General features: G+C 55.3%; 6 protein-coding genes across 6 annotated transcripts; 5 read left to right on the forward strand and 1 right to left on the reverse strand.

The window, feature by feature from the left end:
* F5144DRAFT_634706 (uncharacterized protein) lies at window positions 1-4565 on the forward strand (the record flags this gene model as incomplete). Its single annotated transcript, XM_066792592.1, has 8 exons — window positions 1-291; window positions 487-931; window positions 1115-1438; window positions 1533-1728; window positions 1792-3677; window positions 3903-4057; window positions 4112-4370; window positions 4401-4565. Exons 1-8 carry the CDS (start codon window positions 167-169, stop codon window positions 4563-4565), a joined length of 3555 nt encoding a protein of 1184 aa, XP_066647673.1. The 5' UTR covers window positions 1-166.
* Window positions 4566-6820: 2255 nt separating this feature from the next.
* Window positions 6821-7611, forward strand: F5144DRAFT_4164 (uncharacterized protein). The gene is made up of 2 exons (XM_066784913.1): window positions 6821-7029; window positions 7086-7611. Exon 2 carries the CDS (start codon window positions 7109-7111, stop codon window positions 7436-7438), a length of 330 nt encoding a protein of 109 aa, XP_066647674.1. The 5' UTR covers window positions 6821-7029; window positions 7086-7108; the 3' UTR covers window positions 7439-7611.
* A 1941-nt stretch (window positions 7612-9552) lies between these two features.
* On the forward strand, window positions 9553-12676 carry F5144DRAFT_616566 (uncharacterized protein; the record flags this gene model as incomplete). The annotated part of the gene is made up of 5 exons (XM_066791847.1): window positions 9553-9819; window positions 9913-10164; window positions 10350-10525; window positions 10793-12566; window positions 12611-12676. The coding sequence occupies exons 1-5, from the start codon at window positions 9628-9630 to the stop codon at window positions 12674-12676; spliced, it is 2460 nt and encodes an 819-aa protein (XP_066647675.1). The 5' UTR covers window positions 9553-9627.
* Window positions 12677-14192: 1516 nt separating this feature from the next.
* Window positions 14193-15047, forward strand: F5144DRAFT_4192 (uncharacterized protein). The gene is made up of 3 exons (XM_066784916.1): window positions 14193-14471; window positions 14543-14730; window positions 14792-15047. The coding sequence occupies exons 1-3, from the start codon at window positions 14295-14297 to the stop codon at window positions 14913-14915; spliced, it is 489 nt and encodes a 162-aa protein (XP_066647676.1). The 5' UTR covers window positions 14193-14294; the 3' UTR covers window positions 14916-15047.
* Window positions 15048-15329: 282 nt separating this feature from the next.
* F5144DRAFT_481067 (uncharacterized protein) lies at window positions 15330-17685 on the reverse strand (the record flags this gene model as incomplete). Its single annotated transcript, XM_066785266.1, has 8 exons — window positions 15330-16070; window positions 16130-16272; window positions 16338-16421; window positions 16502-16639; window positions 16725-16944; window positions 17019-17230; window positions 17301-17409; window positions 17488-17685. The coding sequence occupies 8 exons, from the start codon at window positions 17683-17685 to the stop codon at window positions 15330-15332; spliced, it is 1845 nt and encodes a 614-aa protein (XP_066647677.1).
* A 5324-nt stretch (window positions 17686-23009) lies between these two features.
* F5144DRAFT_588111 (Caleosin related protein-domain-containing protein) lies at window positions 23010-24216 on the forward strand (the record flags this gene model as incomplete). Its single annotated transcript, XM_066789895.1, has 5 exons — window positions 23010-23195; window positions 23433-23657; window positions 23732-23920; window positions 23952-24044; window positions 24097-24216. The coding sequence occupies 5 exons, from the start codon at window positions 23010-23012 to the stop codon at window positions 24214-24216; spliced, it is 813 nt and encodes a 270-aa protein (XP_066647678.1).
* Between the last annotated feature and the right edge of the window lie 205 nt (window positions 24217-24421).

Raw genomic sequence — 24421 nt, forward strand, 5'->3', positions numbered from 1 at the left:
ATTATATTGTTACTTTGACCATATGGCGATTGCTAGTCCTCGGGCAGCACACTCGGTGGCCCAAACCAGTTTCTGAGGGGACTCATCAAGGACGCGGGCATGGGAGCAGGCAGCTACCTGCCTGCTAGATACTTGTGCATCTTAGTTTACGGATGGGCTCTGCGTCATGTTCTCAGAACTGTGCGGAGCCACCGGCGCACTGAGCGTCCAGAAGAAGCTAGCAACCTTCCACACCCAGAAACGCGGATCTGGCGGCCCAGCCCGAGCCGCCGAAGCCGCTCCCGCCAGGGGGTGGGGAGCGGGGGGTTGCAGGTCTCTGTTCGTTTATTAGCCTGCCAACCAATCGATCCGCATGTGCCGAGTGGTTGCACAATGGACTCGGACCCGAAGATTTACTTTCGTGGCACAAGCCAATGACAGTACAAGGCCCCGCGCCATCTCCCCATGCTTCTGCGGATATTCCACTCAACTTACTGATTTGTTCAGATCCCAGCACACTGCCGCCTCAACCCGGGCCGTCAGCGATACCCTCGTAGCCATGAAAAAGCTACTGGGGAAACTCAAGAAAGGGCGGTCACGGCCAGCCGACGCGGGTGCTCCCAGGGTCAACCCCCCTGAGTCGAGTATACCCTTGGAACGTCTTGGCCTAATCAAACTTGCCGACATCACGCCAGTCCCAGATGGTGGCGAGCAGTACCCGGTCGACATTGTCGCGGTGCATGGGCTCAATGGCGATTCCTATTCCACATGGACACACCAGAATGGGTCATTATGGCTCAGAGATTTCCTGCCGGGCTCGCTTCCGGGATGCCGAGTCTTTACCTACGGATATCCTTCGCAGGTGTTCGGCAGATCAATCGCTGAGGTGAAGGGATACGCACGGCGGCTTCTGGGCGAAATAAGAGACATCCAGGATGTTTCACGCGAGGTTGTTTGTTTCTCTGCAGTTTCTCAGATTACACGCACCCTTGCGAAAAGGCCGAATGTTGACCCTCAAAGCAGGAGACTCGTGCGGTAATACTCCTCTGCCATAGCCTAGGAGGTATTGTTTGTAAACAGGTTCGTGAAAGTCCTCTGCATTCCTCTTGAATGCTCGCAACACTAAACTGCCTAGGCTCTGGCCATCGCTCATGAGGACAATTCAGACCCCGCCAACCAAAGACTACTGCAATCCGTGACCGGTATTGTCTTCTTCGGGACACCTCATCGGGGCAGTGACACCGCAAAACTAGGGACCCTGGTTGGGACGATGATCAACACCTTCTTAAAGGCCGCTTCTGCCGGGTTGCAGACCAAAGCCATCCGAACAGACCTTTTGCGCCATCTCGAATCTGATTCAAAAGCTCTCCAAGAGCTCGCTGATTCGGTTCGTGATCGACTGGGCAGTCTTCAGATTGTCTCATTCTACGAGACTGAACCGGAATCTTCATGGCCCTCTGTAAGTCACGTCGAGGTCTCTCCAGCACTAATTACCAGGTACCAACATATCATTAATCAAGGAGGCCCGCATCCGCTCGCTAACTCTTCGACAGGTCATCGTTGACAAAATCTCGGCGACCTTGACGATTCCGACGGAAAGAATCTACCCTCTCTATGCCAGCCATCGGGATCTTTGCAGATTCCCTTCGCAGAATAGCGAATACAAAACCGTAGTGAGGGAAATACGACGCGTAGCGCAAGCTGCCCCGCGTCTACCCAATCGGGCAAGCACACATTCTTCCCAGACAAGTGAGCCATTGACCCCTATCTGGATGCTAGAGTGGGTAAGGTTCTGACATATCCCATCCTCAGGTTGGAACGATTCAGAAAAGTCCTGCATGTCACTCTTCAGTAGATTTGACGTATCCGATTACCAGATGAGGATTCCCACGCCGGCCAAGGGCACATGCCAGTGGATACTGGGGCATCCATTATTTGTCTCCTGGCTCGAAAAGGCAGAAAATGCTCTCCTGTGGTTGACGGGACATCCAGGCTGCGGCAAAACAATCCTGTCTTTCTTCCTGGCCAAGCAGCTGGAAACACCCCGGGAATCTCGAACTGCCCCTGGCAACGTCTGCATCTACTTCTGCGATGACAAGATCAGCAAGCAAAAGGTTGCGCACAACATCCTTATCGGCCTGATCTTTCAGCTCGTTAGACGACACAGATCTCTCGCCAGGCACGTACGCAAGGTATACCAGATGCATGGGCAGAACATTGTTCGGTCATTCACAGCGCTTTGGGGACTCTTCAAAGACATCGCCACAGATCCGAAATCTGGAGCCACCATCATAATCATCGATGCTCTCGATGAGTGTGAAGAAGATACCCGTCGTTCGTTGCTCAAGGCCATCAAAGGCTTTATCCAGGAGTTGGAACGTCCCGCCGCCGAGGGACAGCACGTCAAGTTTGTCTTGACCAGCCGGCCGCTCGAGGACGTGGAACGAATGATTGATCGCGTCTCGGACTTCCGAATACGCATTGACGACTACCGAGGCGGCCCTGATGGTGATATTCAGATCTACATACGGCAAAGACTGGACGAGATCTCCGAACAGCTCCAGTTTGACCCGAAGTTAAAACAGTCCCTTCAGGAGCTGCTCTACTCCAAGTCGGGCCAGACCTTTCTTTGGGTGCACATGATACTCACGGCCTTGGAGAGCGTGCCTCGGATGTCCACTAATTATCTGAAGGTCTTCGTCCAGCAGATCCCGTCCGATCTGGAGATGACTTATGTGCTCCTTGTTTCTCGTATCCACGAAACACATCTAGAAGCGGCGTCCAAACTTCTGAAGTTGATACTGGGAAGCTCGAGGCCTCTGCATCTGGATGAGATCAGCATCGCCTTCAGCATTGCCGCCAACCACCGCACGACAAAAGAGGTCAAAGAAGATTGCCAAACCGGCATGCACCGCACTCTCAATACCATCCTGGGCCAGCTGGTGAGAATATCTGACTCGAAAGTTTCCCTGGTTCACCAATCAGCCAAGGAGTTCATCTTACAAGAGACCAAGTCCAATGACAAGTTACCCGCGCCTATCCGTACCATTCGGAAGGAAGATTGTGCGCTAGAAATGGCTGCCGCTTGTATCGGCTATCTCTCGCTCGACGACTTCGCCGGGGACTCTTTCAGTCTCATGGAATCGCCTACCGAATCCACTTCCGACACCTCAAACACAGCTTGGGAAGATGAGGATGAGGAAGGATATGCCCACGATATGTTCAAAGAGCCCAGCATTTTGGATGAAGACACCTGCCGGCTTCTGGCCTCTGAACACCCCTTTTACGAATATGCGGCCCTCCATTGGACCGAACACTTTGTCCTCTGTGAAGCTTCCGCCCCTCAAAGCCTCAGAGACGCCGCTAGGAAGCTCCTCGACGCTAGTGCGGCCCACTGTACCAACTGGCTGCGCTTTCACTCAACCGAGGCAACCTCCGGGGACCAGGGCATCCCGCAGAGCCCCGAGCCAGTCACTCTAGCAGCCTTTTTCAATTTCCACGAAACTCTCCGAGACTATCTCGGCGGCACTGTGCCTCCGCAGCAGGGGCACTTGGATACCGCCCTGTTCTGGGGAGCCGAGCAGGGCCACGACCGGATCGTTGATACCCTTCTGGGTGCAGGCGCAGACCCAAACGTCCGGGTGTCCGGCAAGCAGACGGCGCTGATTGTCGCGGCGAAGAATGGGCATTCGGACTGCGTAAGCACCCTGTTGGCGGACAAACGCACGGATGTAAACATGAAGGGGGAGAGGGGACGGACTGCTTTGTCGTTTGCGTGTCATGGTGGGCACGACGAGGTGGTGGGGGTGCTGCTGGGACGGGAGGACTGTGGGGTTGACGAGGTGGATGAGTCGGGAAGCACGACGCTGATTTGGGCGGCTGGAAGCGGTCGTCCCGATACGGTAGCCTTATTGCTAGCGCAGCATCGGAGGGTTGATGTCAACCACCGCGACAAAGCAGGTCGGACGGCGGTGTCTTGGGCCGCGGGGGATGGAATGGAGGAAGTGCTGAAAACGCTGCTCAGATTTAAAGGGGCGGACCCTAACCTGAAAGACAACGAGGGCCGGTCACCCCTTTCGTGGGCAGCGGGGAATGGTTGTGTTGGGGCACTTCGAGTGCTTTTACGAAACAGCAAAGTGGACAAGGCTAGCGTCGACAAGCAGCTGAAAAGCGCCATCACCTGGGCATGCGAGCGCGCACAAGCGGATTCGTTGCGGATGCTTCTCAGCCATGGATGTCCTGGGGTGGACGAGGGAGATGAATCTGGGTGGACGCCGCTGGCGTGGGCGATTCATAATGCCTCGCCCGCGACCGTGGAGCTTCTCGTGTCGAACCCGGCTGTGGATATCGAGCGGCGAGATATGGGCGGGCGGACGCCGTTGTCGTGGGCGGTGAGTTATGGCCATCTTAAGGCCGTGAAGGTATTATTGCGAGCCGGGGCCGACCCACGAACCGAAAGCGATACGGGCTTGACACCAATATCCGCTGCTGAGGCTTTGGGGAGGGCCGATATCATCGAGGAGCTGCGCTACTACATGAGCGAAGAACCATTTGTATCTATCTCGTTTACCTCAAAGGGATCGTAAGGGTTTCTTTCATTCAAGACACGGAAATTGAATCCTGCATCTTCGTCTGTTGCGTATCATTGGCCTTACGAAGAACAAAGGGTGGAAGGGGGAGGCATTGGCGGGATGGTGCCGAAAACTTGTTTACACGACTCCTGAGTCCTGCACCGTAGCCGTTGGTACCTAACGCCATGAAGCCCTTGGCCGCTTATTTCAGCACAGCCGCCCACACCCACAACACCTACAACGCCAATACTCATCCTCCCGCGCGCGCCGAACCCCCCGGGAAACCAACACGCCCTTTGGCTTCGCGTGGCGTGGCACCCGGGAGCGGAGAGGGACGTAGGTTGGATATCACCCACGAAACCGGCCGCCGCGAGCCCCGAGGCAATACACTGGGAATTAGGAAAGATAGAGATGGCGCGGCGCGCTGGAGCGGCTATTACATCAATATAGCAACCGGGGCTACTCCCAAGGAACAACCCGTTATACCAACAACCACTACCATCACCAGCCAACAGTGCGGAGTTTATGTTGGATTCCATGTCCAAGGACGGGGGGACATGTGCCCGAAGTGCAGTACACAAAGGACACATACCAGCGGCGTTCCGGCATTCTAACCACCGCCAACTCGTCCAAGGACCATAACTTCGCTGCGTAACCAGACATCAAGCCGGACTTTCTCCTCATTGCAACTGGACCTACCTTTACAAGGTAACCACGTTATCAGCATCCACGCTGAGGCTATTTACCAGGCCTTCCTGAACATTGTTGCTGATATCCAACGGGTGGCTCCATGCAGTTGCTCAATAAACAGGGCCTCTCCAGCCCATCGTCATCATGCCCACTCGCAATCTCAAGACAGCTTCCCGCAAAGCTCCACTGGCGTCACTTCGGTGTTCTTGGTGCCTTTGTCCAATCTAACCTCTTCTGGCGACAGCTGCCTTCTCTAAGGTACTCCTCCCGGAAAAGCCACCCCCGCGCCCGCCCTCTTTCTGTTCAACCATTGGACGACGCCAACCGCGGCCTGGTGCTCGGCCCGGCGACCACGCATCAGCTGCAGTCTCTCAAGACCTTTTGATTACCCAAGTTAAGAACTATTTGGAAGGCACTCTTCATCACAGCTGGCTGGCTTACCGCTCCGATCTTCACTCCTTCAGGACCGGTTGACCCCGTCCCCCGCCCCCCTTTCCGAGCACTTCATAGGTACCGGGTACTCAAGACTGACCTCCCGATTTCAACACCTGCCGCTTAGTCTCTGAGGTTTCTGGGCTCAACCGCATCGTTGGTCTCCTTAGCATCTTCCTCTTTCTCACCCTTCACTTACCAGGTAACCTAGCAATAATTTAAAGCCTCTTTCGGTGTTTGCCCCGGACTTCTCTGATATTAGCGGTGATGTAGGTTGGCCTCGCCACAGAGAAGCGTCCTGAAGGGAAATGGTATTGCCAGGTAGCTTTTGGCCTCTCCCATGTTCGAAGAATGGACAGGCATGAAACCGACGCTTCAAATTTCACTTTACAGCACTGAAACTGACCACCAGCCTCGCTTGAATACGACGGGCTCATGGGACACTGAACTCGTCTAGCAGAGTGCTGTCGCGCCAAGGGCAGCATCGGCGCCCCGCGATCACGCTTACCCTGAATAAAGTATGTAACACGTTCGTTAGTCCGACGCAGATGGGTTGAGCTTGCAAGGCATGGTGTATGTCACATTTCGACTAGCCCAAGAAGCCACTCGCCCTCGCCGCCATTCAGACGCTGCAGCCGATGCATTACGACCCAACAGCCGGCTTTCAGACCATTCAATATCCCTATAGGCCAACCAGTGGTTCAAGTACCCCGCCCCGCCCCATCCATGTCAAGGTTCAAGTTGGAAACTACTGGCTCTCCTTCCGTCCATATGAGACATAGAGAACCAAACAGGTCGGCTAGGGGTTGCATGTGGTGTCGAATCCAAAGGTAGGCTGTCTTATACGACGACGATCGATAAATGCGGTCTGCAGACTGAAAGGCCGTTGTCTCAGTACCAGTGGACCAAGCCGGGAGGTGATGTCTGTCTTTTCAGCGTCGTCGATTCTCGCTAAAGTGAGTGATTTGCGCATTTGCACACGAAACTGGTCGACCCGCATGGAGCTAAGCAAGCCCATAACTAAAACAATGGCATCGGATGTGCTCGAGCCCGATTGGGCCTACCTTAACCAGCCCCCGCGGCTACCGCGGACTGCGCGGCGTCAAGTCACACCAGGGACACCGCCTCCCCGCACTACGATACATGTACTCACAGCAAGCCGTCCTACCCCTGGGTATGGCCCCGCGAGGGACTCATAAAGGAGGCACCATGCGTATATAAAGGACATCGCGTCCTCGATCTCTAGGAGAACAATAGACACCATCCTCTCCATCCTCTCGCCCTTTGCCCACCTGCACGGAGTTACCTACCTTTTTGCTCTTCTTTCTCACCGACGCATCTCGTCCAGTCCACAGAGGTACCCAATAACCCCCCGAGACAAAGGCCTATCCATCTATTAAATTCACATGAAAGGGATACACAACACCGCCGACACCATGCCTTTCGAATTCGTCTTCGAAGACATGGAGCCTTCCGAAACAACCCACACTTTCGACGGCGAGCTCTGGTTCGGCAACCAGCGTATCTGGGGCCCAGCCTCATGCCATGAGAGCGCGTCTACTTTGGCGGACATCATCAACAAGACCGACCCCCGCTTCACCCTGCGTTTGACGAAGGCGGACCCGGAGGAGTACTACCACAAGCACTATATGACCCTCAAGTCGGGAAGCGATGTTCTTTTGAAGGATGTTTCAGTTATTGACAATATGATCGACCTGGCTGACGCCATCCGTAAGGCGCAGGCGCAGCCGCGGCCAGGCCAGTAAAGCTCTCGCACTGGGGCGTCTGCGGCTGCCTTTTTCTTCTGGTGGAGGGTTTGGCAATATGGTCTTTGTGGGGAAGTGGATGAACATGACGAGGTCGCTGTAGGAAGCTAGCCGAAGTATTGAGATTGCCGGCACGGCATGGCTGGTTTCTTGTTTGAGTTTGATCGCTCCAGTGTTTCGCTACTGTGACTCTTTCGTGTACGTGTCGTTAGCAGGACCGCCGTTCGTGGTTACCAGAACGTCTGGGGCGCAGCAACGGGTCATGCCTTACGATGGCGGTCACCGAGTCAGCCCGCAAGTCCAGAATCGTCGAAGAGCTCTCGCATAATCTATGTGCTCTGTTCTCGATTACCCAGCCGCACGGCGGCAGCTAGGTAATCTTTTCTTCCGCGGCACCCTCGCTGAGCCTTTTCCCGCAGAGGATGAATGCACAGCCGAAATGGCCATCGACTCATCATCAAGCACATACACTCCACAGAATTTGTGGCCATCAGCGGGGATCTCCCACTAGACGTTATACGCCATGTGATTGCTGCCACGCATCCCTTGAGTCCTATCCCGTCTCCCTAAAGCTTAACTGGCCGCATGGTTTTAATTCCTCTCTCCCACTGATCAGGCCATCAAAGCCTCCATGCTTAGCGCCGTTGCGTCCTTCGAGTTTCCCCGCCACAGTCAGCACCCCAATCAGGACTCTACGTCTCCATCTCTTCAACCACGAAAGCAACACGCAAGTCCTCAAAATCCTCTACAGTACCATCATCCCAAGACGGTCTTGTTCCTGTCCAATGTTAGGGAGCTCTTCCCGGATCCAGCCCGTTGGCTATCGGGCACCATCTATGTTCGTGGCTGCCGTCGTGCCATGCATGGGAGACTTGAAGTGCATGGTCAGACTACGATGTGATTGTCCCGGTGTTAGTAAGCTATCCGGAGCATCGGGTCGGATGTTCGGAGACCTTGGAGATCCCGATTGCTGTCTTGGGTAAGGAGGTCGACAAATCCCCTGGGCCAGAGGGAGGCGGACGAGCATTGGGCAGTACTTGGGTTCTTTATTAGGGGAGAGTTCTGCGGTGCTTATTGAGGCTTGCCGGTGGTGTGATATCCCCCCATTCCTGTTGTGATGTGGTGCATCAGCTCGCTTTGAGTACCAAAGGCACTAGTGGACTCGTGGAGTGCATGGAAGACCGTCTTCAATTGCAATTGCCCTGCTGTTATGTGATGATATGTCGGTGTGTCTTTTTTACAATTCCACCAGATCCTTCAAGATAAAAAGTGGAAGTTGGGCATACCCAAATTCAAGAGGAGGGATGCCAGAGTCCTCTTGTTTTCCAGGATTCGGTTCCATGTTAAACAGTGGATATCAATGGGGGACATTGATCAATAATAACTTGCTGGTGTTATTCTTTTAGGCAGAGGGCCCCGGCCTCCGGCTTTGGAAAGCACGCTTGTGTTGTCATGTTCTTGGCGTCGAAAGACTTCAATAACGGGGGTTAAACAGCCTTTGATGGTGGCTTTCTTGCCCCATTTAAGGGGGATGGGGCTGTGAATAAACATGTCAGCTTCCACGACTTTGTCGTTGCTGAAGACGAACCTCGTCATTAATGCTCCCTTGTTCTTGTTTCTTGTATTCGTTCCAGTACCTTCTGATGCTAGTTAGGTACTATTCGTTGGATGGTTAACGGTGCGTTAATCTTCTGACGCTGGATCCCACATCACCCGGTGCTGTTAGGTGCTTGGACTGCATGGAGTCCAAGGGGGCACCTTTATCGTTTGTTAGCTCCACAACGCTATTCAGTGAAGTGATATTCAATGTCTGTACGGCCGTCATTGACAACGCCCTCTCCCATCCACCAAGACAATCTTCTCATGCACTTTACACGGCTCAACATGCCTCCACACCCCCGGTTGGGTGCCCTTGCCGCCAGTTCGCACCATCTTTGGCCGAGCCACGGTTCAAGCCGCCCCCACCAACCATGCCACAGTTATCCTGATCCTCGCCGGCGCCGAGAAGGACAGTGCCAACTGTTTCAGAGTTAACAAAGCTGAAGAGTAGAGTCTCCGCTTTAAATAGCCATGGAGAAAGTGCCTGCCTGCGAACTCTGCCCTAAACTCTGCCCCTCCCACAACTCTCTTCTTCCTTTGCTTTCTTCACCAAATTAAACACCCACCAAACACCCACCAAGACTGCCACCATGAACCAGAGACAGTCTCAGCCCTCGACCTCGTCGGGTTCGCAGACGCGTCCCGTTTCTCCTTCCCCCTCAGTTGCCTCGCCCTCCGAGGTCGACGACGGCGCCGCGATGACCGACTCGCCGCCCAACTCGTGCGAGTACCTGTGGCGCGCGGGGACGCCCTGGACGCCAGCGACCCCGACTCGCGCTCCCGTAAGTGTCTCCCCATTTCCACTCCCCCCTTCCACCCATCCACACGCACGCACGCAACGAAACAGCCCACCACTAACAAACATCCCCCTCCAGCGACCCAACACCACCAGCACCGCCGCCGCCAGCAGCACCCAGCCGGCCCCCCTCCCCAACCACACGACCACAGCCACCACCCCAGCCGTCGCGTCCGCCCTCCCCGCCGACGCCTCCGCTTCCTCCCCCTCCCTCGGTCCCTCCCGCCGCACGCGGCGAATCCTCTTCCCGCGCGCCCCCCACAGCGGGCAGCGCACGCGGCCGTTCGCCTCCCTGGGCGACACCCCCGGTGGCAGCAATGCCGCCTCCACGGTACGTCTCAAGCTCGTTGTTGTCTCCTGCTGTCTCCCGTTGCCCTTGCCCCCACTCGATTCTGGGACTGTTTCCATGAGCGGATTGCCTTCCCTTCCCTTCCTCCCTTCCTCGGGCTCTGACCAAGTCTGGTCTGGTCGTATTGACCTTTTCCTCGTTCATTTGCTGACGCGTCCGTGGCCCAGTCATCCAGCGATTCGCCTGCGTCCTCGGCGCGCTCGGCGGCTTCTGCGCGGGCGCTTGGTAGGCCGACGCCGCGCCGTCAGGAGAGTCCCGGGGGGTTGCCCTCGTGGTGGCTGGTTGGGTCAGTGCCGTTCAGACGGGAGATCGTGGTCGCTGTACGGGATGTGGTGGGCGATGGGTAAGTTTTCTTTTTTCTTTCTTTGTTTTCTTGTTGCTTTTGGGGGGGAGGCTTGCTCAAAACTCTGGCTCGCGGGGAGTGGTCCTTGATGGATGTTTGTCGATTTCTTTTGGGCGGGTTTGGGTTATGGCGGGGGATGCTGTTAGCCATGCGATGGCAGGAGGGATTGGTGTTTCTGTGTGCTCCTGTGGTTGGGATGTTGGCGTCAGGAACGGGATGGCCGAGCTCCTCCTGACTTTGTTTATTTGCTAACCAGTCTTCTTTTAGTCTCCCTCACTCAACAACCCGCGGCGCGCGGGGGCACGGGGCCTCGGTGGGCGATGGGGTTGGCACCTCTGGCGGACTGGACAACTTTGTCCAGTTCACCAACCCCATGCCCGAGAGCCCCTTCGTGGTGGGAGGCCTGGCGGCTCCATCCCCCGCCAGCCGTTCCGTCGCCGACCCCGTGGCTGCTCCGCCGGCTGGCCAGGCCGGGTCGACCTTGGTCGGCCCGGAGGACCCTTCAGCCCGTTACCTTCGGGAGGACAGCAATGTTCAGACCGACGGTAGCGGTGCTGTTGCGGTCCATGACCAGCTGGCATGGAGTGGCCACGGCGGGGCGGAATGGCTGACTCGGGATGAAGTCAGCCAGGAGGAAGGGGAGGAAACTCCCTACCCTAATCCCGAGCGGTTTCTGCGTGGCCCTGCCAACCACGCACCCACCACCAGCCGCGCGGCCCTTCTTCCGCCCTCCCCAAACGCCGCCGCTGGTATTCGTCCCACCAGCACCACCATCCATCCCGCCCACTCCTTCCCGGCGTTCGAAATGCCACCAACCGGTATTTCGACCAACTCTGGCGACCGGACGGACTCGGGCACTGGTTCTTCCAACCCGAGAACCAGTGCCCAGACCGCCTCCGGTTCTGCCGCAGAGTTGAGCAACGCGTTGATCGACCCTGCTTTACTCGACCCTGCGTTGTTCGCAACCATCGCCTCCCCTCCCCAACAACAACAACAACCCACTCTTGGGACGGACCAACCCAACAATCAACATTCCGCCCCGAGTAGTAGCGAGACAATGGAGCCAAGCGCGAATGACGAAGCGACCGGAAACGGTCAGTTTTACGCCTACTATTTGGCGCAGAACGGGGTCGGCGATTCTGCGACCCACGGAGCTGGCACCTCCCACGCGACGGCGAACGGGTCGCAGGTTGCTGTGAGCAACATGCAGCCCACTGCCAACGGAATGTACAACCCTGCGAATGGGTTGTTTATCGGCAGTGCCCAAATCCACATGAGCTCATACTATACCAACGACCCTCATTTTGGACTCGATAACCTGCCCAAAAATGACAATCTGAGCACCATCGCGCACATGGGCTCCGACCCCCGGAGCGACGCGACCTCTGGTGGCTACGGAAGCTTCAGTGACAACGAAGGTCAGGATAACGAGCTCGAGTGTGGAGAGGACGATCACAGCAACAACAGCAGCGGTGATGAGGATGACGACGAGGAGGACGACGTGGATGACGAGCCCACGCCGCACCTCCCCGACATCCACCCAGCTCTGATCTACGACCCGCTGTACAACCCGGCGGCCGCCTATTGGACTCCCCTCCCCAGAGTTCCCAACACGGCCGAGTACGTCCCGCCCGCGCAGCAGCAACCCCAGCGCATCAACATGTACGATCCCCCGCTGCCGGCGTTTGACACAGACCCGTTTCTGCCCTTCGCACCGTGGCGCGTCAACCAACTCCCGCCGTTCGCCCCCGAGGCCAGCAACCGCGTGATCACCATCCCCGCGCGCCACCTCGCCGCCGTCGGCCGTCTCTACCCCGACGCCACCTTCCTCATCTCGCGCTACCCGGCTTCAACCAACTACACAACCCGCATCAAAGGCACGGCGCTCGCCACATCCGCGGCCCTCCACCTCCCCATGTTCAGCGACCCCGCCCACTCCCACACCGCGGCGCGCGACGATCCCAACGACGACGACGAAAACACCACTACCAACAACACCAACAACCAAGACAATGACACCGACCCCGACGACGACGGCCCGGTGTACATCGCGTCCCTCCACCAGCGCGACTGGCCCATCGGCAGCGTGGCCTTCTTCCCCTACACGCCGCACTCGCAAGCCTTCCTCACGCTACTCCAAAACACCTTTGACGTGCTGCCCCACGGGCAGGAGGCGTTTTACTACCTGGTGCATGACGTGCGCTACGCGGATGGCAGCGTGGGCAAGGGGAAGGGGGTGTGGGTGTGCAGGGCGTATGAGGGGAGGAAGGGGCCGCAGGATCGGAGATTGGTGGAGTGGTGGATGGAGGAGAGGGGACGGGAGGTGGGGGGTGGGGAGGGGGATGCGGTGGGCAGGGAGGTTTTGGTGAGGATGGGGGAGGCGTTTTTGGAGGTGGAGAAGTGGCCGAGGGCGGGCCGTGGTGGTGGGGGTGGGAGGAGGAGGGCTGGTGGTGGTGGTGGTGCCCGTGGTTGAGGATGGGTGATGAGTTTGGGTGAGAGAGTTGGATGGGGGCGTTGGGGACTTGGAGGGGGCGTGGAGCCTTGGGACCTGGCGTTTGGTGATGATACCCGGTCCGGTTATCTCTTGCCTTTGGAGGACATCTTACTTGGTCTTCTTGTTGTTTTTGTCTTGTACGTACTCACACCGACCCCCATATGGACGGTCTTTCAGTCGGGAAGGGATGCGAGGGGATGTTTGGTTGGCCAGGGCCCGGGTTTGCGATACGCCCGGGAACGTCAGCGCCAACATCGCCGTCCCCGCTACGTCCTCGGTTAGTCTCTTGTACATTTACATACCCGCCCCATGGGCGATACTTTGGTCGGGATGGGGAGCGTGTTTGGCTGTTCGGTTCACGGGTGTCATTGTACCCATGGACATCAGCTCAACCCAACCATGATCCACGCTATCCTAGACCAACAATTACCATAGTTTTAGTACCCTCTGTCCTTCATTTTGCTGACGTGACTGATATGCCGCACTGGTTTAAGCGAGGGATCCCCCGGTGCAGTGTTCGGGAAGTGACAGTGTGGCGGTTCTCGCTCTCCGAGTCCCAGGCCGGCGAGCTAATTCACCACAACCTCAACGCGCTACCACGCCCACCAATGGTCTCTCTGTACCAAATAATGCTTTCACATTATACAAAAGACGGCAAAGCCCGCAAAGGCCCGAACCCGGAAATTGGATAAGGCCACTTCCAACCCAAAAGCAGCGATGCACCTCGATTCGCTAAGCGAGAAATTGACTTTGGCTCCTCGCATCGTATAACCTACATATGTACTATCACATGCACTAGGCACTATTGATGCGGACTTCCCCATAGTGGCGACTTCTCGCGGCCTAGACACGGTGCTGAGTAACCCCCATGGAGTCCCAAACGGCCGGAGGGTAGGGCTGAGTGAGATGGGCTGAGTAACGCCAATGCTACCTCACCCAGGCATCCATTTTCAACACCAACCAAGCATCGTGAAGTGCAGCCGCTGACTTTGGGGTAGCGACTTGTCTCCCAATAAAGGCATAATGGGCTGGAGCAAGGCGGGTCAGCATGTCGGTGCATCCGGTCGGAAGCGGCGTGTCACCGCATTCTGTCTAACTTTTTTCGACATGAGATAATCGGAGCGATTCGGAGAAGCCATCGTCGATAACATGGGTATCATTTAAAAGAGGTATATAACCAGCTTTGTCTGGCGAGAAAAGGCGTCAAGATCTGCACAACAAACTCCAACGAAAGCTCTTCATAATATCTCACTTGCCATCTCCCACATCTTCACCATGAAGCCGTTTGCCGCTCTCACCTTCCTGGTGGCTCTCGTCACCGCCTCCCCCCTGGGTGTCACCCCCAGGGAGTCGGGCTCGCTCGAGAAGCGCGACACCGAAATCGTCTATCTCACCAACTGCAGAAACCTCGTCTCCTGCTGCACGCCAGAAGCGCACTCCTCCCGCATTGCCGTCAGTACTCCCAGCCCAAACAATACAGCTTTCCTTGTGGCCATCAACACTCACTAACGACCACTTCACAGTACTACCCCGTCAGCGGACAGTCCCAGAACGGCGAGCAGCCCGCCGCCAACAACGAATGCACCGTTGACAGCAGCAACTACACCTGGTGGGAACAGGACGGCAAGCACTGCAGCTTCCCGACCGGCGTCACCTTCACCACCCACATCGACTCGGATGCTCAGAGCCGCCCGCTCTACTCGTGGTCCGGGTACGTTACTCTTTCTTCCCCGATTGCGGAGAGCAAGACTGACATGTTTCTTTCCGTGCAGCTGGGGCACCAACGGCTTCAAGAACTTCAACTGCTATCGCGATAACGGCCGCAAGCTGTATGAGAGGAGCGGCCCCGAGTGGGCTTTCCTTTGCAACGTCGTTTACTACTGCGTTCCTCAGTAAGCGTGCCGTCCACGCCTGGGTCCGCCAAGTTGGGAGGGAGTGGTGGTTGGGGGTGATGGCTGCCAGGGTGGGTGTGCATGAGATAGCTGATATAACATACTATCGAATGGAAATGACCCTGAGTTGAGCAACTTATAATATATATTCTTCGCCTTTTGCCCGTTGAACTCGCGTCTGGTAAAACAGCCGCGTGTTCTTGCGCATCCTTACATCTACCTGCATGACCGTGATGCTTGGAGAGTCTCAATCTTGGTTGTCATTGTATTGGTGAGCAGGCTTGTACTGTACCAGAGTGCCAACTTTGAAGGCTTGGAACTAAGAAGTTCAGAGACAAAGTACCTAGGTAATAGTGAACTGCCCAAGAGGCAACTATCTACCTACCCTAAAATACCACGGCGAGATCGGAACAGGCCATCAGAACCACCATTTCATCTCGCCCATGTGCAGGCGCTCTCCAGTCTGCGCCCAGAATTCGTCACGAGTGGCACTGACCCTCCCGTGCCTCCGGCCGAACTCGCGCTTCTCGCGATCCCGGCACTCTTCACACCGACAATCTTGGTTGTCCCTACCCTCCATCACCCGCAAAGCCCCATCATAAGAGTAAACGACAGCAGCACTTTTGCCAATCCGCCACCCTAAATTATCGTGTGGTTCCCAATTGAAGGTCACGGGCGTTATGGGGACCGGTTTGCGCGTACTAGCCCAGTTGTACAGCCTTTCGTAGACCTCGGGATCCGTGATCTGTCGATACCCATAGACGATGGCGTGGATCCGAAGCTGACCACCCTTTTTAGACACAAGATTGGCCGCTTCGGTTACACCTTGCGGTTCCCCACTGAGGTCTCCCGACGTGAGAACCAATCTCAGACCGTGCGGAGCGCCGCCAACAAAGACGCGTAGAGAGGTGGCCGGATCACCAAACGAGTACACGAGGCTGAGCGTCTTCGAGTTGCCTGGCCATGGATCTCCTAGCAGTGGAACATCCTTAGGGTCGATGATCACCTCCTCATTGACAACAAAAAGGAGGTTTGCTAAACTTGTAATATTTTTACCTCCATAGTGGGCGGCTAGAATGTTCGGGGCGTGATGATGGTTCGGGTACCTGTCGTGACGAATGACGCCTTTCTCGGTGAAATCCCCAGCTACACGCAAGACCTAATTACTAACGGTTAAATCTGGATTGAGAACCGTCGAACGGGAAACCCGTTGCTCACCACATTACATGCCCTAGCGGCTGCATCGGCATGGAGACCGGACATGCGGCGGCTTCCTGCAGCTTCTGGCTTGACTTGCCCTGACAGGTTGTCAAGCTTCCTGACCAGCATACCAGCATTAGCTTCAAGCTGATTCATTCCATCTATATATCACAGGAGTTGGGAGTTAGCTCTTGTGAAATACCGGATTCGGAGCCGTAAAGCCTACTCATGATGTTCTTCAACGACATGTGGGCGTCCTTGATGTATTTGCCGATGTTTCGAATAGACCACGAAACGCCGCGAACATTGTCTACAATTAACAACAAGTAATTATATGGAAATTAGCCTAGCACAGAGACTTGCAGGTTAAGACCAAAGTGGACTACATACCGATTGACTTGACTAACTCGAGCTTCTGACTATTGCCGTATGCCACGAGTTGGTTATAAGTGGCTGTATAACCACAGTCTTCCAGCATCGACTGTGCCGTTTGGGTTTTGGTAAACTGATAGGATAAAGCAACGTCCACTAGGGTATGAATAAGCGTTAGTTCCATGTGCTACATGTATTCACGCTATCCCAAGAGATGTTATGAAGCTCGGGCGTCACTCACAAAACCGCGGTGAATCCGCCATTTCACGTAGGTCCGCCTTCAGATCTCTGTCTCGTTGGATTGCACACTTATGACGTTCCGACAGGGTGGAAAGTTGAGCGCGGGTGATCCTCAATTTCTCAAAGACAGCCTCCTCAAACATTCTTGGAGGCAAAACCACATCAAGCTTGGCAATCAGTGCAGCCAGCGCTTCCTCGTCTTGAGTTGTCTCGGCATCGAACTGGGGAGCATGGGGTTAGTCTTGGGCTGCGGCAAGGTGCTGTGGTACTGGCTGAGGTATCAAGGTGAACTCACCTGACTAGTTACGGTGATGATTTCATTGCACTCGTCCTTGACATCAATACTCCCCGAGTGGAGAATCCTCAATGTTTGCTTTGCATCCTCTCGGGCAGTTTTCGCCTCGGGGCTGTCAAGCCGGTTGCTCGGCTCACAAATAATCTCGAGCTGTTCTTTTAGCGATTCTATGTTTACCGCCGCATCGCCAGCAAAGGCGACAATCTTGTGAGCTAGATAGAGAGTGGTCACGATGTCAGTCTCGGTACCACCTATGTGACTTCCTGCGCAAATTTATACCACCCCGCTTAGGGGCTGGGGCAAACATGCCTAAGTCAATCATCGGGCTAATACCCCTGGCCTGGAAAACCTCGCAGTGTCGATTTATGTCGGTGAGGACAGTGACCATTGTCTTTGGATGGAGGAAACCCCTGTGGTCAGTATTGTGAAAAACAGGCTCCCCACCCGAAAGGCATTGTCTGTTACAAACCTTGTAGTCGTTTTCTGAAAGCCATTTCTTGAAGTTGGCAAAAGGATATGTCGAGTGAAATATCTCGGGAGACTTTGGGATGAAGAAGGCGGAATGGTTGTAGAACTGAAGTTGAGTAAAGTGTTCGCCGTCGAGCGTGAAGCTGGGCCGGGTGGTTGGCTCAGCCGTGGCCGACGAGAGCACATCAACGTCCGGCATGTCAAGAAAGTCAGGGTCGTACGGAGGTCGAGGGCACCGGCACGAAGAGTAACTCATGTTCACAACAAAAAAGGATTAACGTGCTGTATGTATATATATATACATAGGTAGGTAGGTAGGTAGTTTATTAACGCCCGGCGGGTCAACCGAAAGGGCAACTATTACAATCTGACGATACATTTCCCAAGATATGTCCTAATCTCTTTGAAGCCCGTAAAGTTCATTCTAGTTCATATTTCGACAGTTACCATTTCTCTGCGGATTCTCGTGGGTTTAGTAGGGCTGTTAGTAGGCTGGCTTGAAGGCGATTCTCCAAGTGTTCAACGTCCTATCTTCGGCGGCTGAAGCGGTGCCTGCTATTTGTGTCACGAGGTGAGGGGGTCGGTGTTGTCGGGTGTGGTGGGTTAGGTGATTTAGTCGGCCTGTGGTTCGTTCGTGTCGAGTCGGCCCGTCGCCATTGCGAACCGTATGGTTGCGCGAACGGCTGCCATGTCAGGAGTCCAGTCGTTCTTGTCCGACGGCGATTTCCCTCCTAGATAGAAGGAAATATTGCTTCTCTGAGTGTCTGTACATTCGAGCATCTTTCTTCGGTACGCTGTCCATTTTGTGCATCGGAATAGGAAGTGGTCCACTGTCTCTTTTGCTTGTCCACATGCGCACTGGTCTGACGGTGCTACTCCGATTCGGTGGAGGTAACCGTTGAGCCTTGCCATGCCTGTTCTGAGCTGGGCAAGTTTGGCAGCCTCCTTGTGAGATAGATGATCGTACAGCAGTTGGGTGTGTTTCCCTGGTAGTGCTGCGTCGACTCGCTTGGAATGAGCTCCGACTTTGTCTGGCAGGTGATTGCTGCTGCCTCTCTTGGACCGTGCTACGTTGAGGGTTGTCGACCGCATCCTGGGCATTTGTACTTCTGGAGCGGCGCCCTGTCGAGTGGCATGTTTGGCGTTCCCCTTGGCGATTTCCCAAAGCTTGTTCTCTTCTCTCGCAGGGAACCATCGTATTGATACTGTGTTTCCGTTCCTGCGTAGTTCTCTGATTGATTGGTATATATGGCAGATGTGCCGTTGCCCAGACTGTCGTCGAGCGTGTCGGATCGCGAGAACAGCCGCTTTGTTGCGTGTTGAGAGCTCGATGCGGCTAGATCTAACCGTTGGCAGTGTGCCTAACGCTCGTTCGATGGCCGCAAGTTCCCCAGTTATTCTTGCATGCGTGCATCCACACATTGGAGGCGTAGTCTACCACGGGGGCAACTGTGCATGTAAACAGCTGCCGCGCCGTTGATGGGGATAGACCTCGGAGGCGTTTCAGTTCCATCGCTGCTTCCAAGCCTTTGGACGCAGCCCTCCAAATGTGTTCTTTGTACTTTAGTTTTGTGTCCATGAGCACGCCAAGGACCTTGACATGGTCTTGAGGCTTGACAATCTGCCCCTTGATCGTGAATGGTTGTGCGTCGGTCTTATAGATTTTGCGAGTGAAGTGTATGATTGCTGTCTTCTGGACATTGAAGGTCGCACCACTCCTTGTCTCCCAGTCTAGGGCGTCCCTGATGATGGTTTCTATGCCTTCTCGGTTGCTCTGCGCCGTAGGTCCCGTGATCCACGCTGTAAAGTCATCCACGAAGGCTATCGCACCACCGCGGCTGTCGATTCGTCGTTGTACCAGGTCCGCGTTGAAGAAGAGGAATAAGATCGGAGATAGGGGAGAGCCTTGAGGTAGACCAGCCTGAGGTAGGCTTTGAACCTCGGATGTATATCCATTGACTTGAATTGTGGCTGTGCGCTCCGAGCAGAAGGCGTTTGTCCATTGAAGCAGCTCGTCTGGGATGCCTCGTGCCTTCATCCGCTGAAGAAGTCTTTCCTTGCAGACCCCATTGTAGGCCCCTTTCACGTCAAAGCTGATCAGACTTGCTACCTTTCGACCTCTCCAGGCGGTGTAAATCTGTTCCTGGAGGAGTATGAGCGCTTGCTCCGCCGATCGTTGCTTGCGCGCTCCGAAGTGGTTGGTCGGGAGGAGCCCATATGTCTCAACCGCATGTGAGATCCTTTCGGCGACGACCGACTCCAGCAGCTTGCCGAGCGTTGCTAGAAGTGAGATCGGTCTCCAGGCTTTGGCAACACTGTAGTCGTCCTTGCCGGGCTTCTTAAGCGGTATGATCTTGGCGTGTCGCCATTGACTGGGCAGTGTGCTATGCTCCAGAGATGCTCGAAATAGTGCGAGAACACGGTGCTTGACCACTGGCCAAGTCTGCTTCCAGACTATCGCCGGTAAGCCGTCCTCCCCAGGTGCTTTCCAAGATTTGGCTGCGAATAGTTGTCGCTCTACCTCTTCCATGGTGATCGGCGGCATTGCTACGGGAGCTCGCTGCGGTCTAGCACCTTCATCTTCAATCCTCTCTGGAAGGGGAGGAAAGAAGGTGGTTAGGAGTTCTTCTTCCTGTTCTCTGTGGTCGGCCGTGGCTGTTCCGTCTGCTCTGACGAGCTGTGGCACCTTCCCGAACGCTATGTCGTCGCTAGACTTTAGGTATTTGGCAGCCTTCCAGATATTGCTATTGTCTTCAAGAAAGTCGTCCCAGTGTTTCTTCTTCTGTTGCCGGATAGCGTCGTGGTACTGTTTCGCAGCCGCTTTCGCCATTTCCTCCAAGTCCACCAAGGGTCGCCCGGCTCGTCGTTCGGTCCGAGCACGGTTCCTCCAGTATGTGTAAATGCGACGCAGTTGTGTAAGGTCGGTTGTCCACCACCGCTTGGCGTATGGCGATGGTTTCGCTTTCGGTGTCAGGGTTTGGACCGTCTCCAAGACCGCCGACATTAGTCGGTCTGTCTGCTGCTGTACAGTGCCTCCCGAAGGGGTGGCGTCTAGTGCCCTCGCAATCCCGGTTTTGATTTCCTTCCAAGGTGCATTCTTGAGCAGAAGCCGGTCCCGTTCCTTTGGTACTGGGACCAAGGTGTCAAAGACCGTCTCAATCGCACGGTGATCCGATCCGTGTTCCGTCCTGTGGATCGCACACTTGACTGTTGTTTCCGCCAGCTCGGCAGACGCCAGGACCAGGTCGATGGTCGCGTTGTAATCCCCGACATGCCATGTCTTTGTGCCCCGTCGAAGCAGACTGCGAAGGGCGAACTCGTTCATCAGGTCGATGATACGATCTGCCTCTCCTTGTATTTCCACAGATACATCGTCTCCTCCCCACAGCTGGTCGTGCCGGTTGAAGTCTCCGGCAATTACCACGTCTACCGTCGTGCCCGCGTCTCGTCTTGCATCCATGATTGTGTTGCGTAAATTGTCGCACGTCTCCCGTAGAGCTTGAGGGTCCTGGTTTGGTATGTAGACCGATGCTACCAAGACTCGCCGACCGGGGAGCCTTAAGATTGCTGCTGTCATGTCCGGTGACCCTATCGGTACCTGTTCCGCCTCCACGTCCTTGTTCACCCAAAGCATGCTTCGAACTGCCCATCTGCCTTCCCTCCAAGTCGAGGGAACCATCTTGATCCACTTGTGATGTCCCATGGGGGTTGTGAAGAGTCGGCCATGAATCCTATGTGCTTGAGGCTCCTGGATGGCCAAGACTGTTGCGTTCTGAATGTCCTTGTCGTTCATCAAGCTTTCGTGCACCACACCTTGCTTTCTCACATTAAGCTGGATTAGGCGGAGTGTTCTACTCATGACGAGATGGGTAGAGCCTCTGGCAACTTCTGCTAAATGATTCATGTGGGCCGCCGCATAGGATGCATTTGGCAACCACTTCGCTGCAGCTGCGATGGTGGTGACCGTCCTTGCCGCACTTGGCGCACACTTGACGGTTTCTGCACTGGAACGCTTTGTGGCCGATCTGCTGGCAGTTGTAGCACTGGTCCGGCCGCATCCGACGTTCGAACACCCCCGTATACCCTGATTCTCCTCCGGCGTAGAAGAAGCCTTCATTGAGGAGTCTCTTGGCGTCGCCGAGTTTCGTGACATACACTACCATGGATCCATACGCTTTTGCAGTGTCCTTTCGACTCAGCCAAGCTATCTTGGCAATCTGCACGTCGTTTTCCTGGCCCAGGACTTCCGCGGTCCCAGGAAGGACCTTGCTCTCACGGTCGAGGACAGCCATACGGTTGACATTGTCGACTTTGATCGGGTACAGCTGATCTCGAAGGACTCTCGCACCCGGCGTTTTCTTTGCTTCGACGATGTCTTTGATCTTCTTCAATTCCCCTTCGTTCCTACTGATGACCCTAAGACAATTGGTGCTTCCTCTATCTCTTGTGACGGCAACACAGCGCCAGCTGGGTTGGTCGCCAGGCGCACGCATCTCATGCTCAATGAGCTTGCGAAGCGCTACTGGTGTAGCTTCACTGGCATGATCCTCCGGAACCCTTGACATGTCCACCGTGCAGAACGCTGGTTCCGGTGTCGCCGGCCGACCGGTAGAGGTCGGCGGGGTGGGAATGCTGACCAGAGGGGTCCGTCGGGCGATGTCTGCATACGTCGGTCGACACGATGGGGTCTCCTGAGCTCTAGTCATGGTGTGTAGCTGTATCTTGGTGTGCTCGAGCTCACTGCGGGCTTGAGTGAGCTCCTCTCGCGCCTGTGCCAGCTCTTGAGTCAGCTGGGCCGTCATTTTGGCGATCTCCTCTGCCATATGGTCCTTAAGTTTTTTGAATTCCGTCTGAATTTCTGCTTTAATGATGTTCAATTTGTTGTTAAAGTCATGATCCACGGTTTGTTCTGATTCTCGGGTCTCGTCCCTCGCCTCATCGGCTGCTGCAACCCGGATGGTGCGATTCTTGTGATTTCTCGGCATTTTCTCAATGTTGCTTTCCTCTTCCCAGTCCATATCTTCTTGTAGCTTTGACTCTATCGCCCTTCTCGTCTTCACCTTCTTTCGTTGGGGGCGGCGTTGTCCCGCTCCTGGAGTTCCGGAATCGCCTCTCATGACGTCGATGACGTTTGAACCACCGCGCGCCGCACCAGGCATCTGGAAAAGACAAAATCTTCCACCGGATGTCTCAAAATAAAAGAAGTCGTTTTAGATCTCGGTTAGGATAGGGGACAAAATTATCCTTCTATTGGTATGTGCATTCACATGTGATCAATGTACATGTAACCGCTTTTTGACTACCCCTGAGCGGGCGGCCAGACCCTATCCATGACGTCAGTAACACAGATCAAAGCACGGCATTTGGCACGAATCATACAGACATTTCCATGTTGAACCTAAACCCAACCGTCATCGAAAACCCCAAAGCAAAATATTCCTGACACAACCCTCCAACTCGCGGACACCCTATACCCAACCTACCCCCATCACAATCACTTACAACCACGCCATAAAACAAACCATGCCCGAACCCCACGGCAACCCCAACCTAACCCTCCCCTTCGCCCACACAGCGCCCAACTGCCCCGCAACCGCCGAGCGCCAGCAGGCCGCCCTGGCCGATGCTTTCATTGCCAAACCGGCCATTGCGCGGGCCAACCTTGCTGTCTCGGCTGATGTCCCGGAGGGGAGTGCCGCGTTGAGGGGGGTAGAAGTGAGGGATTTTGTGGGTTTCTTTCTTTTTTTCTATCTCTTTCTTGTCTCTCCCCCCCTTCTTTTTTCTGTAGTCGTGGCTGTTTCCGTCCTCCACTGGCGTGAAGGCGCTCCTTTTCCTTCCTCCTGCTGGGGGTGGCGAGAGGATACATGTAGGGTGGGGTGCGAGCTGGGGGGATTGAGGTCCATTCGTAGCGGGGCGGGTACACGACTGACATCATGGGCCACGCAGACGGTGCTGCAGCAGCATGTGCTGTTCTGGGACCGGGACGGCGACGGCCAGATCTACCCGTGGGACACGTACGTGGGGTTCCGGGACCTGGGGTTCAGCGTGCTGTTCTCGCTGCTGGCCGTGGTGATTATCAACGTCAACTTTTCGTACCCCACGCGGCTGGCCGTGTCGTGGTGGCCGGACCCGTGGTTCCGTGTGTACGTGGGCTCGATCCATAAGGCGAAGGTGAGTCGAGATTATATTAACATTTATTGTCGATTTGTGTCTGTTTTGTTGGAGTTTGTGGCTAACGGGGGCAGCATGGCTCCGACTCGGGCACATACGATAAGGAGGGGAGGTTCGTGCCCCAGATGTTTGAGGATATGTTCGCTAAGTGGGACGTCCATGGGTCGGGGTCTCTGTCGGCTGGCGAGCTGTGGCACATGATCAAGGGGCATAGGCTGGTGGCCGATCCGTTTGGGGTATGTCCTCCGACCGGCGCTTTTTGTGTTAAGCGATGATGGTACTAAGTGGGCATAGTGGGGAGCGGCTATTTTTGAGTTCGGCACCACCTGGTTGCTGGTGCAGAAAGATGGGCGTGTCTCGAAGGAGGATCTTCGGCAGACGTACGATGTAAGTGGACCTGTTTTTCGTTGTCCCTGAACGTAGGCTTACGGCATGTCAGGGAACCATCTTCTGGAGAATTAAGGAGGCTAGGGAGAAGGGTAAGGGATGGAACAAAGGCTTCGGCTTTCGCGACCTTGTCCAGCTTGGCCAGCGCGAGTTCAAGGCTCGTGCTGCGTAAATTTGAAGGCTCAGGGGTAGTATTTCAAAACAGGAGATATGAACACATGTGGCATTCCGCCGAAGAGGCGCCTCTTAATAAATACAGCGAAGAATCCATGAAAAAGCCGCCGACTCAGCCAATCGCGTCAGGTACCGAGGCTGTGGTGTTCCAGCGTGCTCAAATTGAAACGATTGCAAAAATAACAACAGCATGGAAGGGGGGT

The sequence above is a fragment of the Chaetomium tenue genome (genome assembly GCF_020726465.1).
Source record: "Chaetomium tenue strain MPI-SDFR-AT-0079 chromosome Unknown F5144scaffold_1, whole genome shotgun sequence".
NCBI lineage: Eukaryota > Fungi > Ascomycota > Sordariomycetes > Sordariales > Chaetomiaceae > Chaetomium > Chaetomium tenue.